At 41.9% G+C, this 16,673-nt stretch overlaps 1 protein-coding gene across 2 annotated transcripts in view; it reads right to left on the bottom strand.

Moving 5' to 3' along the window:
• Positions 1-16,673, bottom strand: part of LOC138947502 (perlucin-like protein) — a 47,480-nt gene that overhangs the window by 4,789 nt on the left and 26,018 nt on the right. For both annotated transcript variants that reach the window (XM_070318983.1, XM_070318982.1), the window contains exon 4: positions 5,525-5,609. In XM_070318983.1, coding sequence (XP_070175084.1) covers positions 5,525-5,609 — 85 coding nt within the window. The remainder of the gene's footprint in view (positions 1-5,524; positions 5,610-16,673) is intronic.

Here is a 16,673-nt window from a genome sequence, read left to right as displayed (position 1 = left end):
CAAATTGTCGCGTATACTTTCGTCACAAAAAGACGTCATGACAAAGTTACACGCAAAGCGAAAGAGACTTTGACGTCATTTACTTTTGTTTGGAATTTTCCGCCTGTTCCTAGCTTGTCAGTGAAGACCTGACGTGAGTAAGCTTACCCTTTGCAGCTGTGAAATAATCAGTCTTGTGTCTCGGTCGTGTAGGTACAGAGTTTGCTTCTGCAATCATTGTGATCGTGTTGATGACGGCTTCATAAGATTTCCATTTTCTTGTTTCTGCGGCTGCGCAAGTTATTTTGCCTAGGTCATGGCCGAACTTTAGGCCTACGGAGAAATATCGCTGGATATTTTCTCCCTGGATTAACAGAGACAAAGAAGGGAATTCATGCTGTATAGCCTACTTACAGACACGACTGCCAACTAGTCTCGGCCCGCTCAAAATAACAATGACCGAGACATTCCTTCGCGTGACGTCTAACCCTCTTACGCCATAATGTGACGTCTTCAAATGACGAAATGTTAAAGTTTCTACCACAGACATACAAACGCACGCACGCACGCACGCATGCACATACGCACGCACGCACAGACAGACAAAGTTACGATCGCATAGGCTACACTTCGTGAGCCAAAAATAGCCTTTAGCTTTTATTTTCTTCGATTTGTTGAAGGTGGTCCATATTAGGGGACTTGCACATACTTTGAGATTTTGCTATTATGTTTTCTTTGCAGTAGAAACTCGGGGCCGGTCAACACTGCTAAAATGTAACAAATACGGTTTTAGCTGTCATATATAGCAATTTTTGTGTGATGAAAGCTTTGGCTGTGGACAGAAACGAGTCCGTTTTAGGCGCAGCCGTACCCGGCGAAGTGGGTATTCATCTAGTATATAACTATAGTATATAGTATACTACACTAGCTTAGATGAATACCCGCTTCGCCGGGTACGGCTGCGCCGGGAAGAAGTCGATCCAAATACCCGGCTGCGCCGGGGGCTATGCCGGGTGTACGCCGGCCTTGCCAGCGCACCGCACGGAGGAAGGGAGATAATCGCGGCTAAAAACACTGGAGAAGATAAGGAAGAGTTACTGGTAGTGGATCCAGACAAAAAAACCAAAATCGGTACAGCACAAAAAACAAAATCGGTTCAGCGCTGCGCGCTGAGAGCACGTGTTGAAATATCTCATCGACCAGGTTGTGTCCCGGGTGTACCTGAATATGCCCACCAAATTTGAAGCAGATCCATCGAGAACTTTGGCCGTGCATCGCGCACAGACACACAGACACACAGACAGACAGACACACAGACACTAGTCGCCGGGAAGAAGTAGAGCCGAATACCAGGCTGCGCCGGCGCACGAAGGAAAGGAGATAAACGCGCAAAACACTGGAGACCTTCTAAAAATAGTAACGTGCAGTGACCTTCTAAAAATAGTAACGAAGTAACGGGAATATGGATTGACGCCACACGGAGGAAGGGAGATAATCGCGGCTGAAAACACTGGAGAAGATAAGGAAGAGTTACTGGTAGTGGATCCAGACCAAAGAAAACAAAATTCTGAGTGAACGCTGCCAAAAGTGAAAACAAGTCGCGTATAAGGCGAAATTACTACATTTAGTCAAGCTGTGGAACTCACAGAATGAAACTGAACGTAGTCCGCCGCTAGTGCAAAAGGCAGTGAAAGTGACGAGCCTGTTTGGCGCGGTAGCGATTGCGCTGTGCTTCATACCACGCTTTCCTGTACCTCTCTTCGTTTTAACTTTCTGAGCGTGTTTTTAATCCAAACATATCATATCTATATGTTTTTGGAATCAGGAACCGACAAGGAATAAGATGAAATAGTTTTTAAAACGATTTCGGAAATTTAATTTTGATCATAATTTTTATATTTTTAATTTTCAGAGCTTGTTTTTAATCCAAATATAACATATGTATATGTTTTTGGAATCAGAAAATGACGAAGAATAAGATGAAATTGTTTTTGGATCGTTTAATAAAAAAAATAATTTTAATTACAAGTTTCCGATTTTTAATGACCAAACTCACTCATTAGTTTTTAAGCCACCAAGCTGAAATGCAATACCAAACCCCGGCCTTCGTCGAAAATTCTTTGCCGAAATTTCAATCAATTTAATGGAAAAATGAGGGTGTGACAGTGCCGCCTCAACTTTTACAAAAAGCCGGATATGACGTCATCAAAGGTATTTATCGAAAAAAAGAAAAAAACCATCCGGGGATATCATACCCAGGAACTCTCATGTCAAATTTCATAAAGATCGGCCCAGTAGTTTAGTCTGAATCGCTCTACACACACACACAGACAGACAGACACACACACACACACACACACATACACCACGACCCTCGTGTCGATTCCCCCCTCTATGTTAAAACATTTAGTCAAAACTTGACTAAATGTAAAAAGAGAAAAAGCCTAACGGTTTTGAGATTTCTGTTTCTGCAACTGTTTTGACATGTGCAAGTTATCCAGAGAGGGTGAATACAGCGAATAAAACTTTTTTGAGCGCTCTTGCGCCGTTAGTTTGTCAGAACACAAGGTGGTCCATATTAGGAGGCGGTCCATATTAGGAGCCCTTCCCCTACGTGAGAGAGACCACTCATGAGATAACAATATCGTTCAAACCACACGTGTGGATATCGAGGTCGTGTCAAACTAGTCTGGCAGGGACCTGATTTTCCACTTCTTATGATGCCAAAGTCACCGAGACAAACGTCATTGTGGAAGCCCTTTTGCGCCTGCTGTTTCACTTGGAAGAGGTTTCAAAAATAACACGTCACCACACTACAGTCTTTAAAGTGACGTTTCTTTTCTTTGACGTGAAAGATTGCATGACGCTTTGGAAGAGATGGAGGTTCCAAAAAAAAAGCGTCTTCTATTTGAGTTGTTCTTTGCTACTGGTCACAAGTGGGGGTCAGCTCACACGGACGCATTTTTTCAATACAGTCTAGGGGAGAAACTGGTCACAAAGCACCCAGTACATGCCAGAGAGATAGGAGAATCGGCACAATCAAAGAAAATACCAAAATCATTCAATAGATATGGAAATATTAAGATTTACTGTGAAAATGCTAGCAAAAATGGCGTCCAAAAATGGGAACGCACACTTAGTGCGTCTTTGAAGACTTTTACCTCCCGTTCTGTGTTGTTGATAATAGTCGTGTTTGTGCTGTTTTTGTTGAAATAGTATCTAATAAAACTGATGCAGTTCTTGAAATGTTGCAAATTATTGTTGTCTTTGTGAAATGCGAGAGTGTTCTGAGGCGTAATCTGCATACGGCTGATGTCCCACATAGGGTACCCCACTTCGATCAGCGTATCACTCCAAATGAGCTTCATAGCAGAAAAGCAGATACACTACCAAAACACTGCATAACAGATCTACAAGTCTGAGCCAGAATGATTGAAAGTTACTTTCTGTATAAAATATTGCAATCAAATTTGTTCACGCCGTCACACAAATAACGCAGGTTACCCTCGCCTTCGATTCAAAGTAACTCCAATCTGACTGAATTACCATCGAAACGCAGATGACGAACTGATTCACCACACATTTGTGGTATTTTACACACAAATTTCAACTGTGTTGTTTCGCGATAAACAGCCATAAACAAACAAATGTGGCGCCGTCACGTCGCCTCGGAAGGAATAACGCAGGTGACCAAGACTTGTTTCCGATACCTGTCTGATTAAAATCATCGTTTTTTTCACGAATGACGGCTCTTTGGCAGATCTGGTGAGTTGGAAACTGTCTATGAATGTTTCATTTAATGTCAAATGCGTACATTCTTGTCGATATTGTTACCTTTGGGCTCATAAATTAAGTCAATCGTCGTGTTGTCCGAAAGTGACTTTTGTCAGCATAGAACTTACTGTGGTTTGATCATTGACTGAGAAGAATCTTCCGATGACACTAGTTCATTTCACTACGCGACTGCAGATCTGCAAGGAAACTTATGGCAGGGGAAATAAGCTTAACTGAAGACGAATAAGCGGAGTAACTGTTCTTCAACGGATTGCTCTCACTGATCTAAATATTTAGATCTTGTCGTCTGCTAGTCTGCTAGTAAGTAGTCTTCGGTCGTGTGAAAGTCACATCTGTTTCGACTGTGCCGTGCATCGATCCGTGTAGTGAATTGAAATGTTGGTCTTTGATGATTTGGCAACATAACTTCGCTAATGAGTGCTTCGAGTGTATCTCCCCGTTAACCGCATTTGAAAACGTCTTTTAACAAGACCATGTTTCGACAGCCCAGACGGGGAGGATCCTCGATAGCTCACAGGGTATATAATGTTTTCCGCCGTTTTTTGAAGAATCCTTTCAAATTTGCTATTCCAAAAGTACCCTATGACACGACTCGAGTGGCAAAGAACATTCTCTGCAATTCCTGTCTCAGTCCGTGCAGCCGTTTCGGGTCCTATCGTCATCATACAAACATACACACAGACACACAAGAACCAGCTTTAAAAGTTAGATTATGTAGGAACCATGTGAACCAGTGATTTTTGGCTCACGAAGTGTAGCCTATGCGATGCTAACTTTTGTCTGTCTGTGCGTGCGTGCGTGCGTATGTATGTATGTACATTTATGTATACATGTCTGTGGTAGAAACTCTCTCTCTCTCTTTCTTAGTCTCTCTCTCTTTCTTAGTCTCTCTCTCTTTCTTAGTCTATCTCTCTCTCTCTTTCTTAGTCTCTCTCTCTTTCTTAGTCTCTCTCTCTCTCTTTCTTAGTCTCCCTCTCTCTCTTTCTTAGTCTCTCTCTCTCTCTTTCTTAGTCTCTCACTCTCTTTCTTAGACTCTCTCTCGCTCTCTTTCTTAGTCTCCCTCTCTCTCTTTCTTAGTCTCTCTCTCTCTTTCTTAGTCTCTCTCTCTCTCTCTTTCTTAGTCTCTCTCTCTCTCTTTCTTAGTCTCTCTCTCTCTCTCTCTTTCTTAGTCTCTCAGTCTCTCTCAGTCTCTCCCTCCCCCTCTCCCTCCCCCTCTCCCTCCCCGTCTCCCTCCCCTGCAAGAGGTCGGTGAAGGGAGAAACTTGATGCAACCACTGAAGTAGCGCTGTGGGTTTCCCTGAACCCACCCCGTCGTTAGAGAAATAAACGGTAAAAACCCTCTTTCAAATGTATGGGTTCAGACAAACCCGCATCGTCGTTAGAGGAATAAACGGTAAAAACCCTCTTTCAAATGTATGGGTTCAGACAAACCCGCATCGTCGGGAGTGTGTAGTCAAAAGGGGCATCCGGCAAAGTTTAAGAAACAATCTTTCAAAGTGAAAGTGAATCATGCCGTCAAAAAACGCCATTTTTGAGGGTAGGCGTGGTCAAGGACCTGTGACGTCATACCCAAATATTGTTCAGATCAAAGAAACACATTTTTTGAGCAAAAGAAAGACTGATCTTCAAATACACGCATATTTTTGACGAAACAAATGCTGGGCTATACCACTGAAAAAATACCCTTAACTTTTTGTGCTCCTGAGTGTATATCCGGTGACCTTCCTTTTTCATAAGTTTATGTACTCACCTAAAGTCAGCAGGTCTGCGACAAAGGTGTTCTCACTGGAAGACGTGATTTCCACCAGGTAACCGTGTATTGCCCAGCAGTGGATCTGTCACACACACACACACACGCACACGCACACACAAACACACACACACACGCACACACATACACATCCACACACACACACACGCACGCGCGCGCGCGCACACACACACACACACACACAATTCAATCAAATCAAATCAAACACACACACACACACACGAACACACACACACACATAGGTGGTTTTACAGTCATTTGGGGTCGGCTGTGTATCAAAATGCCATCTTGCTCAAAACACAGGCATTTGGGGTCTCTTTTGTTTTACGTGTTAGAAAGTTTCTTAAAACTTCAATGAGCGTTAAATGCCATTTTAAAGTGTGAAAACTCATTTCAGGAAGTTATTACATAAAATGCAACCTCCAGCGTGATTTTTAGAAAAACAGGCATTTGGGGACGATGTTTGCTGTACAGCAGTGAAATGGGGACGTATGTGTACACAAAGTGCAGAGCTACAATTACGTTATCGGTGCTATGAATGTTTTAGGTGTTAGAAAGTTTGTTAAAACTTCAATGAGCGTTAAATGCCATTCTAAAGTGTCAAAACTCATTTCAGGAGGTTATTACATAAAATGCAACCTCCAGCGTGATTTTTTAGAAACAAACAGGTATTTGGGGACGATGTTTGCTGTACAGCAGTGAAATGGGGACGTCCAAAAGTGCAGAGCTCGCAGAGCTATATGAATGGTTTCATCACATACATGGCGCGAGGCGACATATGTTGTGGAAAATTTTACAAATCACGTTTTTGCGCCCGATATTTTCTTGTCATCTCCAAAGTCAAGGGACAAACACGAAATTCCTTGACTTTTGGGGTAGCGCGACTCTGTTAATTTTAAGAATTAAAAAAAAAAAAAAATTCATTACTAGGATGTCCCATCGTTGGGAAATTCCGGTCGCTTCCTCCGAGTGGAAAGCTAGCAGTGACAGAGTCGCACTACCCCAAGTCAAGGGATCTATTAGTCCTGTTTCGCCGTTATCCCAATTCGCCCCCATCCCATTTTGGCGACATTTCTCAGGCCAAGTGTCATTTTACCACCATATTATGTACCATTAGCTCCACATCCCATTTTGGCGCAATCCCGTTTCGCCGTTAGCCCATTTCGCCCCCATCCCATTTTTGCGACATTTTACAGGCCAAGTGTCATTTTACCACCATGTCATGTACCATTAGCTCCACGTCCCATTTTGGCGCAATCCCGTTTGGCCGTTATCCCATTTTGCCCCCATCCCATTTTTGCGACATTTCATAGGCCATGTGTCATTTTACATGCCATTCTAAAGTGTCAAAACTCATTTCAGGAGGTTATTACATAAAATGCAACCTCCAGCGTGATTTTTTTTAGAAACAAACAGGTATTTGGGGACGATGTTTGCTGTACAGCAGTGAAATGGGGACGTCCAAAAGTGCAGAGCTCCCGCAGAGCTATATGAATGGTTTCATCACATACATGGCGCGAGGCGACATATGTTGTGAAAAGTTTTACAAATCACGTTTTTGCGCCCGATATTTTCTTGTCATCTCCAAAGTCAAGGGACAAACACGAAATTCCTTGACTTTTGGGGTAGCGCGACTCTGTTAATTTTAAGAATTAAAAAAAATAAAAATTCATTACTAGGATGTCCCATCGTTGGGAAATTCCGGTCGCTTCCTCCGAGTGGAAAGCTAGCAGTGACAGAGTCGCACTACCCCAAGTCAAGGTATCTATTAGTCCTGTTTCGCCGTTATCCCAATTCGCCCCCATCCCATTTTGGCGACATTTCTCAGGCCAAGTGTCATTTTACCACCATATCATGTACCATTAGCTCCACATCCCATTTTGGCGCAATCCCGTTTCGCCGTTAGCCCATTTCGCCCCCATCCCATTTTTGCGACATTTTACAGGCCAAGTGTCATTTTACCACCATGTCATGTAGCCTACCATTAGCTCCACGTCCCATTTTGGCGCAATCCCGTTTGGCCGTTATCCCATTTTGCCCCCATCCCATTTTTGCGACATATCATAGGCCATGTGTCATTTTACCACCGTGTCAAACCACTAGCGCCACATTCCATTTTGTCGCCATGCCGTTTTGCCGTCATCCCATTTTGCCGCCATCTCTATTTCGCGACATTTTGGATTGTGGCAAAAAGGGAATTTGGCGTAAACGGAATGTCTTCCTAGTTGAATAACGCAGTATAGTAGTATAGTGAGGCTTGGCAAGAAGAATAAATAAAAAATGTGATGGCGGCCAAATGGGATGGTGTCAAAATGGGATGACGCGCTATTGTTATGACACGGTAGTAAAATGACGCTTGGCTTGTGAAATGTCGCGACAATGGGATGGGGGATAAATGGAATACGGTGAAACGGCATGGCCGCCAAATGGGATATGGTGTCAAAATGGGATGTCGCGCTTTTGTTATGACATGTTAGTAAAATGCCCTGTCACGTAGTCTCAATCCAAATTGGAAATCCATAGCATCATCATTATAATCATCCTCATCTCATTAATCATTCAAAATTATAAATTTTATAAAATGACGCTTGGCTTGTGAAATGTCGCGAAAATGGGATGGGGCAAAAAATGGGACGGCGGCAAAAATGGGATTGCACCAAAATGGGATGTGGATCAGCCACTAGATTGCCAATTTTAAAGTCTTAGGTATGACCCGGTGTGACGTTTTTATCTTTCGCCGTGTTGATATTTCGATTTTCGGCCTCGTTGATCTAGTATAAACTCTACACTGAACAAAAAAACACCCTTCGATAGTACTGATGAGCGACCTTGTGTACCTTACATTCATGGGGCCAAATTTGTCCAACCAATTATTTTATTTAACTTAAAAATTTGATTCATCCTAAAATGTTTCCCTTCTTACTCAAGAGACGTAACCACTCGGTACATGTTTTCGAAGAATTCGATTTTGGGAGTGAAATCTATTTAATTTCACAACCAATTTTCTTCACATGCAAGAAACTGACATGCTTTTCGTCCATAAATAATTTCCCTTCTTAATTTTACCAGGAAACAACATTTAAGTCTCGAGTAAATATCGAGGGGGAAATATGTACACAGGCGAAAGATGAAATCGTGACACCGGCCGAGGTTCGAACCCACGACCTCCCGGTCACGGGGCGGACGCCTTACCACTAGGCTAACCGTGCCGGTTTACCCTTGAGTGACAGACGGACAGACAAAAGAATATACAGACAGACCGTAATTAACACAAACACACACACTCAGCAGAGCAAAGCGGTATGACACACACACTCAGCAGAGCAAGGCAGTATAACACAAACACTAAGTCTGATTTATGAGAATGAGAATGAGGGAGAGAGAATTGTATTGAATTGAATTGAACTAAATTGAATTGAATTGATCTTTATCTTAACACTAACAGAATAAGAAATGCTAAAATGCTCTTTTTTTTCATCCCGCAGACAGTCAAAATTCTAATCAAAAACAAGGAAAGAGATAGAAATAAAAGGAACAGTTATGACAGCTTTACAGACAGACAGACAGACAGACAGACAGACAGACAGACAGACAGACAGAAAGAGAGACAAAAAAGAAACAATCAGACAGACAGACAAAGAGAGAGAGAGAGCCAGAGAAAGAGAGAGACAGAGAAACAGAGACATAGAGAGAAAGATAAACAGACACACAGACACCGACAGAAAAGTTGTGTGAAGAGCAGCTCAGCTGCTCTGCAGAATTTGTCTTACATTTTGGAAAGTTTTCTGACGATTTGGACGTGAAAACGAGACTGAACCCATGCAATAATTTTTTTCAAAACTGCTCCGAAACTATCCCAAAATCAAGTAATTAAATGACATGTTGTTACTGTACGATAACTAAGTCTTTCAATCAATCAATCAATATGAGGCTTATATCGCGCGTATTCCGTGGGTACAGTTCTAAGCGCAGAAATTTATTTATTTTTTATTTTATGTTTTATTTTATGCAATTTATATCGCGCACATTTTCAAGGCGCAGGGATTTATCTATGCCGTGTGAGATGGGATTTTTTTTACACAATACATCACGCATTCACATCGGCCAGCAGATTGCAGCCATTTCGGCGCATATCCTACTTTTCACGGCCTATTATTCCAAGTCACACGGGTATTTTGGTGGACATTTTTATATATGCCTATACAATTTTGCCAGGAAAGACCCTTTTGTCAATCGTAGGATCTTTAACGTGCACACCCCAATGTAGTGTACACGAAGGGACCTCGGTTTTTCGCCTCATCCGAAAGACTAGCACTTGAACCCACCACCTAGGTTAGGAAAGGGGGGAGAAAATTGCTAACGCACTGACCCAGGGTCGAACTCGCAACCTCTCGCTTCCGAGCGCAAGTGCGTTACCACTCTAACCCTAACTAAGTCTTTCCGATTTATTGTCATTCTAACTTGTTTTATCACACTCGGAAAATATCACACGCAAAATACTATCAATCAATCAATCAATCAATATGAGGCTTATATCGCGCGTATTCCGTGGGTACAGTTCTAAGCGCAGGGATTAATTTATCATTTTTTTTATCTTTTTCATTTTTTATTTTATGCATGCAATTTATATCGCGCACATATTCAAGGCGCAGGGATTTATTTATTCCGTGTGAGATGGATTTGTTTTTTTACACAATACATCACGCATTCACATCGGCCAGCAGATCGCAGCCATTTCGGCGCATATCCTACTTTTCACGGCCTATTATTCCAAGTCACACGGGTATTTTGGTGGACATTTTTATATATGCCTATACAATTTTGCCAGGAAAGACCCTTTTGTCAATCGTGGGATCTTTAACGTGCACACCCCAATGTAGTGTACACGATACTAGCGAAATTATTTTTTGTTTGTTTGTTCTATAAATTAATGTGACATGCTTTATTCTGTTATATACTACATTATAACCGAGATGATGTTTTTAGATCAAAATATGATAGTTTTTCTGAGATGGTGCAGACAACGTTAACCCTCATATAAATTAAATGTATTCCATGGTGGAATCCTGCTTCCACAATCTAATCTATTCAATCTAACCTAATCATAGGCACAATCAATAGAATCAAAATCACTCACTTTTATTTTCTTGCCTTTCTGCTATTCCTCCCGTCTGAGAAAGATCACCAAAGTCATCAAAATCAGGTATTTACCACTGTATGCAACAAGTCTCACAAACTCGAATTATCTCTCTTGCAAACTGACAGATTTAACACCCGCACCATATGATGTCTGACCGGACAATTGCTAATTTGTAAAAAAAAAAAGGGGGTCCTTTACGTCCTCACAGGAAATTTTCCTTTTAGGGACCTGAGTTGATGATACGCTAAAAGAAGAAAAGGAGGGAAAGAAAAGGGCAAGACCAAGCAATCCCGACCGTGATAGGACCCCGGCCCCGCTCTCCATGAATAAGGGAGGGGGGTGGGGCAATTTTTATTTTTTATTTATTTACGAGGATTTATATCGCGCACGTATCTCACCACATAAGGCGACTCAAGGCGCAATGAGAAATATACTCGGGGATAATTTTTCCTTTATATGCGTTGACTTCCTAGGGGAAGGACAATTAAAAACATGGATTTTTAATTCAATTTTAGTTTCGTTAAGAAAAAGATAAAACTCAGGACCACCTGTTAGAAGGTTTAAAAGTGACAACATTGTGAGAAAAATATAAAGAACATGCGCAAAACGTAATACTGATCTTCTACAGGGTAGTAACATTTGGATACATCATTTCATTGACGCACGCATGAGTTGCTATGCGGCATTTGTTTATTTTAAATAGGATAAAAAAGATCTATCTGCGTTGTCCGTCGACCTCCCCGCCACTACAATAGTCGCAGGGGAGGCGACGTCACATTAGCAGTATTAACTGAGAGAGAAAACAGCTATCCTCTCGTTTATATAATCATGTTTTCATGTTTATTGTGTAATCCGAAAACAGGAGTTTAAAACCATCAGGGAAAAAAAAAAAAAAACACGCACACGCCCGCAAGGTGGGGCAATGCCCTTCCCTCCCTGCGAGCTGTGTGTCCCCTTTGTTTAAGTTAATACCGTTGACAAATGACGATCATATATTTATGCTGGCTTTATTTTATTTTGCCCCCCATTTAGGGAGTCCAGAATTACAACAGACTTACAGTGATTTTTTAATTGTGAGAATTTCCTCAGACGACAGATCTCTGCTCCCCGCGAGAGCGCTGAGGGCCATGAGATAGGTGTCTGGTTTAGGGACGGACACTTTATTTTTTGTCACAAAACAGTAGGTATCCGTTAATAAGTTGATGAGAGCCTCGGGGCTCTGCTTCTGCCTAGCAGTCACCATAGAGGTGAGGCAGAGCTCCAGGTAGCCTCTCAGGTCTTTTTCTTCTGGTTTTTGGGTTGTTATGAACACAAAGTCTCTGTGACTATCGACTTTTTTGAGGACTTTTGCTAATTTGCGAAACGAACTAACTTTATGTAGGCCACGACCTCTCAAAGGGGTGAGAACCGTGTCAGTGTATTAACCAATCATATGAACACCTTAATTGTCCGGCACGTGTGTTACAGTACTACCTGGAAAACCAGTACTATCTGGATAGCAGTGAACAAGTAAGGACTTCTCCCTGAACAAAACTTCTTTTGCCTTTGCGAGCAGTTTTAAAGCGTCCCGTACACAGGTCTAACATTGTAGCCGTCGCGAGATGCTCAAGCAATGATGCTATAAAAAAAATTAAAAAATTAAAAAAAGTTATGAGCGAAGCTCTCACGGCGAAAACACACACACGCACCGCCCTTATACTGGCTGGTAGCGTGTAGTCTTTCACCCACACTGACACAGTTTTTAAGTCAATATCGCTATCCGGCTTTTCTTTTCGGGTTGACTCACTCTCTCTCCACCCCCCTCCATCTCTCTCTCTCTCTCTCTTTCTTTCTCTCTCTCTCTCTCTTCCTCTCTCTTTATCTCTCTCTCTCTCTCTCTCTCTCTCTCTCTCTCTTTATATCTCTCTCTCTTCCTCCCTCTTTCTCTCTCTCTCTGTTTCTCGCTCGCTCTGTCTCTCGCTCGCTCTCTCTCTCTTCCTCCCTCTCTCTCTCTCTCTCTTTATCTCTCTCTCTTTATCTCTCTCTCTCTCTCTTTATATCTATCTCTCTCTCGGCTTCCTCCCTCTTTCTCTCTCTCTGTCTCGCTCGCTCTATCTCGCTCTCTCTCTCTTTCTCTCTCTCTCTCTCTCTCTCTCTCTCTCTCTCTCTCTCTCTCTCTCTCTCTCTCTTATGTGAGCGCGCGTGTCAACTGCAGACATCATGTTTATTTGAAGAAAATGCCGCAATTTCCTGCTGCTTCAAAGCTCAGACACTCATGACAAACATAAGCACTAAAAGTCTCTCACTTTTAAACTGTCTGTTTAAAATCAGTGTTTTAACAGAAACAAAAAATCCACATTGATACAAGAATGGAAAATGGTAAAATCTAAGTCAAGCGGATAGGAAACCGGTGATAAATTATGTAAACTATGTAATACGACTGTAATGCAGTTTGATGTCAAGTACATCTAACACAAATTAAGTAAACATTTACTGCAAGAACATAATTATGATACCTGGCAAATGCTTGTCACTTGTGTCTGTAGTATGACAATGGCCAGTAGAAGAAAAATCAACCGGACAGAATTAACAGAACGAAACTAACGAAAAAAACGACTATGTAACACGGTCTTTAGTATTAAGCAGGATGCTATAAGTCGGTCAAGGTTATGAGTCAGAGCCACAGCTAGTATCGTCCTCACTCCGGGCTCGCCAGTTATTATTACGCTTTCAAGTTTCTCTTTGTGGGATGGTTCTCTGTCTCTGTCTCTGTCTCTGTCTCTGTCTGTCTCTCTCTCTCTCTCTCTCTCTCTGTCTTTCTCTCTCTCTCTCTCTCTCTCTCTCTCTCTCTCTTTTTATCTCTTTTTATCTCTCTTTATATATCTCTCTCTTCCTCCCTCTTTCTCTCTCTCTGTCTCTCGCTCGCTCGCTCGCTCGCTCGCTCGCTCGCTCTTCCTCCCTCTTTCTTTCTCTCTCTTTATCTCTCTCTCTTTATCTCTCTCTCTCTCTTTATATCTATCTCTCTCTTCCTCCCTCTTTCTCTCTCTCTCTCTCTCTCTCTCTCTCTCGCTCTCTCTCTATATCTCGCTCTCTCTCTCTCTCCTTCTCGCTCTCTCTCTCTCTCTTTCTCTCTCTCTCTTATGTGAGCGCGCGTGTCAACTGCAGACATCATGTTTATTTGAAGAAAATGCCGCAATTTCCTGCTGCTTCAAAGCTCAGACACTCATGACAAACATAAGCACTAAAAGTCTCTCACTTTTAAACTGTCTGTTTAAAATCAGTGTTTTAACAGAAACAAAAAATCCACATTGATACAAGAATGGAAAATGGTAAAATCTAAGTCAAGCGGATAGGAAACCGGTGATAAATTATGTAAACTATGTAATACGACTGTAATGCAGTTTGATGTCAAGTACATCTAACACAAATTAAGTAAACATTTACTGCAAGAACATATGATACCTGGCAAATGCTTGTCACTTGTGTCTGTAATATGACAATGGCCAGTAGAAGAAAAATCAACCGGACAGAATTAACAGAACGAAACTAACGAAAAAACGACTATGTAACACGGTCTTTAGTATTAAGCAGGATGCTATAAGTCGGTCAAGGTTATGAGTCAGAGCCACAGCTAGTATCGTCCTCACTCCGGGCTCGCCAGTTATTATTACGCTTTCAAGTTTCTCTTTGTGGGATGGTTCTCTCTCTCTCTCTCTCTCTCTCTCTCTCTCTCTCTCTCTCTCTCTCTCTCTCTCTCTCTCTTTCTCTGTACTCTGTGTGTGTGTGTGTTTGTGTGTGTCTGTGTGTGCCGCAGTGTGTGTGTGTGTGTGTGTGTGTGTGTTGGGGGTGGGGGCTGGTGGAGGGGGGGGGGGGGGGGGGCAAAAAGGAAAAACGGAACTAGATCACTACAATGCAACACATTCAATGAATGATAGTTTGCCACAATTGCATATATGTGTATACCGGCTTACATTCTTCTCGTCCTCTTTGTCTGCCGCAAGTCCTCTTTTGCCACAAAACGCTACAAGCAGGGCACAGATGGAAAATAGCGACATGTGCATTTTGCAGCCGAACTTCATGACGCGCGCGTAAAAGGGGAATCCCCGGGAGTTCCCATTGCTTGAGAAAATTACATAAAAATGAAAATGTAACGAAACGCGAAAATGTGGCAGTTTGTCAGTAGGCTTGATATTTATCACTCGTATCATAGGAGTATTTGAAGTGTCTTCCACAAGCAGCGAAAGTGCAGAAATGGCTATTTTGACCCATTTGACCAGACAGTACTGGCCAACCAGGTAGTACTGTAACACACGTGCGCTCTCAAAATCCACTGACCAATAGCCGACGAGAACGACATCACTGCAGGACGGTCAAGTCATGCAATCCAATTGGGCGGTGTTTATGATGCTCCCCGTGTCGACCACTGTTGCGTCTTCAAATGTCCAGTGTCAATTGTATTGGATGATTCTCAACGCCCAATACCAAACGCTTATAACTTTTATCAACGCAACTTTTAACTTGTACAGCCCCACTCCCGTCATCCTCCCGGCCCCGGCCCCACCCCCACACACCCAGCTTTTTCTTAGCGTACAACCACCTCATGTCCCAAATAGAATCTTATTCTGGGGACACAAATAGAAATGTACATACATTCAACTCGTGGTCAAAACAACGTTTATGCTTGCGGCCATTGTCACCTAGGCGAGACCATGAAATCTTGGCGAAAAATGTTTAATATCTTTATTGTACAAAATAAAACAAACTAACAAAAACCGATTTTATCTCACAGAATATTATCAAGCTGTTCTCGCAACAACAACAACAACAACAACAACAACAACAACAACAACAACAACAACAACAACACCACTTCAGGGAGTTATTCCATGAAAAATGCATGGATGTATAATTTCTATTCGATTTTGTTTTCGCTGTGTACAAAAGGAAACAAACAAACTGACAATAACCGATTTTATCTTACAGAATATGATCATGCTGTTCTGGCAACAATAACAAAAACACTTAACAGAGTTATTCCGTAAAATCGCATGGATGTATTATATATTTTCTATTCGGAAAAAAACCACCCGAATGTTATGCTTAAAGTATTCCCATACACGTTTTAGGATTGGACATGAAACGGTTACCGAAGGTGCTTTTCCTCAGGCCCGTACAGACACTTCGGCATGCTTGAATTCTTTGACATTCAACAAGGCTTGAGTCGGTTTCGTGTAATCCCTTTGCCTAATCAGTCAAATTATACAAGTCATAAAAAATGTTCCCGGCAGATATCAAACCATACGTGCAGAAGTATCGTCTGTTTCTCACGCGGGCTTAAAGCTTAATTATGATCAAAGCACCCTCTGAATGGTAACATGAAAGCACAGCTGTTTAATATTTTCCCACACACACACACGCACACGTGCGCACGAGAAAACATAAGACTTTCATTAGTAATGTGATTAATCAACATGAAATAAGCTTTTTTGTTGGCTTCTAGCGTGAAAAAGCGCGTGGGTGGCACGAACATTTTCATGATAATAAACATCACCATTATCACAGACTTATATCCCATTTCGTGACACCTACCACTACTCCACTACATCAAAGGATGTCTGTTGAGATAATCGAATGGTTCAAAACTTTCAAACCTGCGCGCATATTCTAAGCCGACTAACACATAATAGTCAAGGACGTACATCATAAAATGGTTCTCGGTGAAAACTTGATCGAGGGCCATTTTACGACGTCCTTGACTAGATAGTGTTTATGGCCAAACCAAGCACAACCCGAGTGTGTCAAGTGCATTGCTTCTTGGACAATGTAAAGAACACCGAAAGTACTTCAATGCCGTTCTCGAGTTACGTTGACTTTTACAAAGGTTGCAGCTGACACGGCTTACGTAATCCGGTTTCCTGGTCATGTGTGTGAAAATGTGTCCATTAAAAGCATAATCTTTAATTCATATATTATTTCAAAAAAGATGTTAAAACTAAGGACCACCTTTTG

The sequence above is a fragment of the Littorina saxatilis genome, linkage group LG14, assembly GCF_037325665.1.
Source record: "Littorina saxatilis isolate snail1 linkage group LG14, US_GU_Lsax_2.0, whole genome shotgun sequence".
Classification (NCBI taxonomy): Eukaryota; Metazoa; Mollusca; class Gastropoda; order Littorinimorpha; family Littorinidae; genus Littorina; species Littorina saxatilis.
The sequence above is the reverse complement of the archived record's forward strand: the minus strand, read 5'-3'. Positions and strand labels throughout refer to the sequence as shown.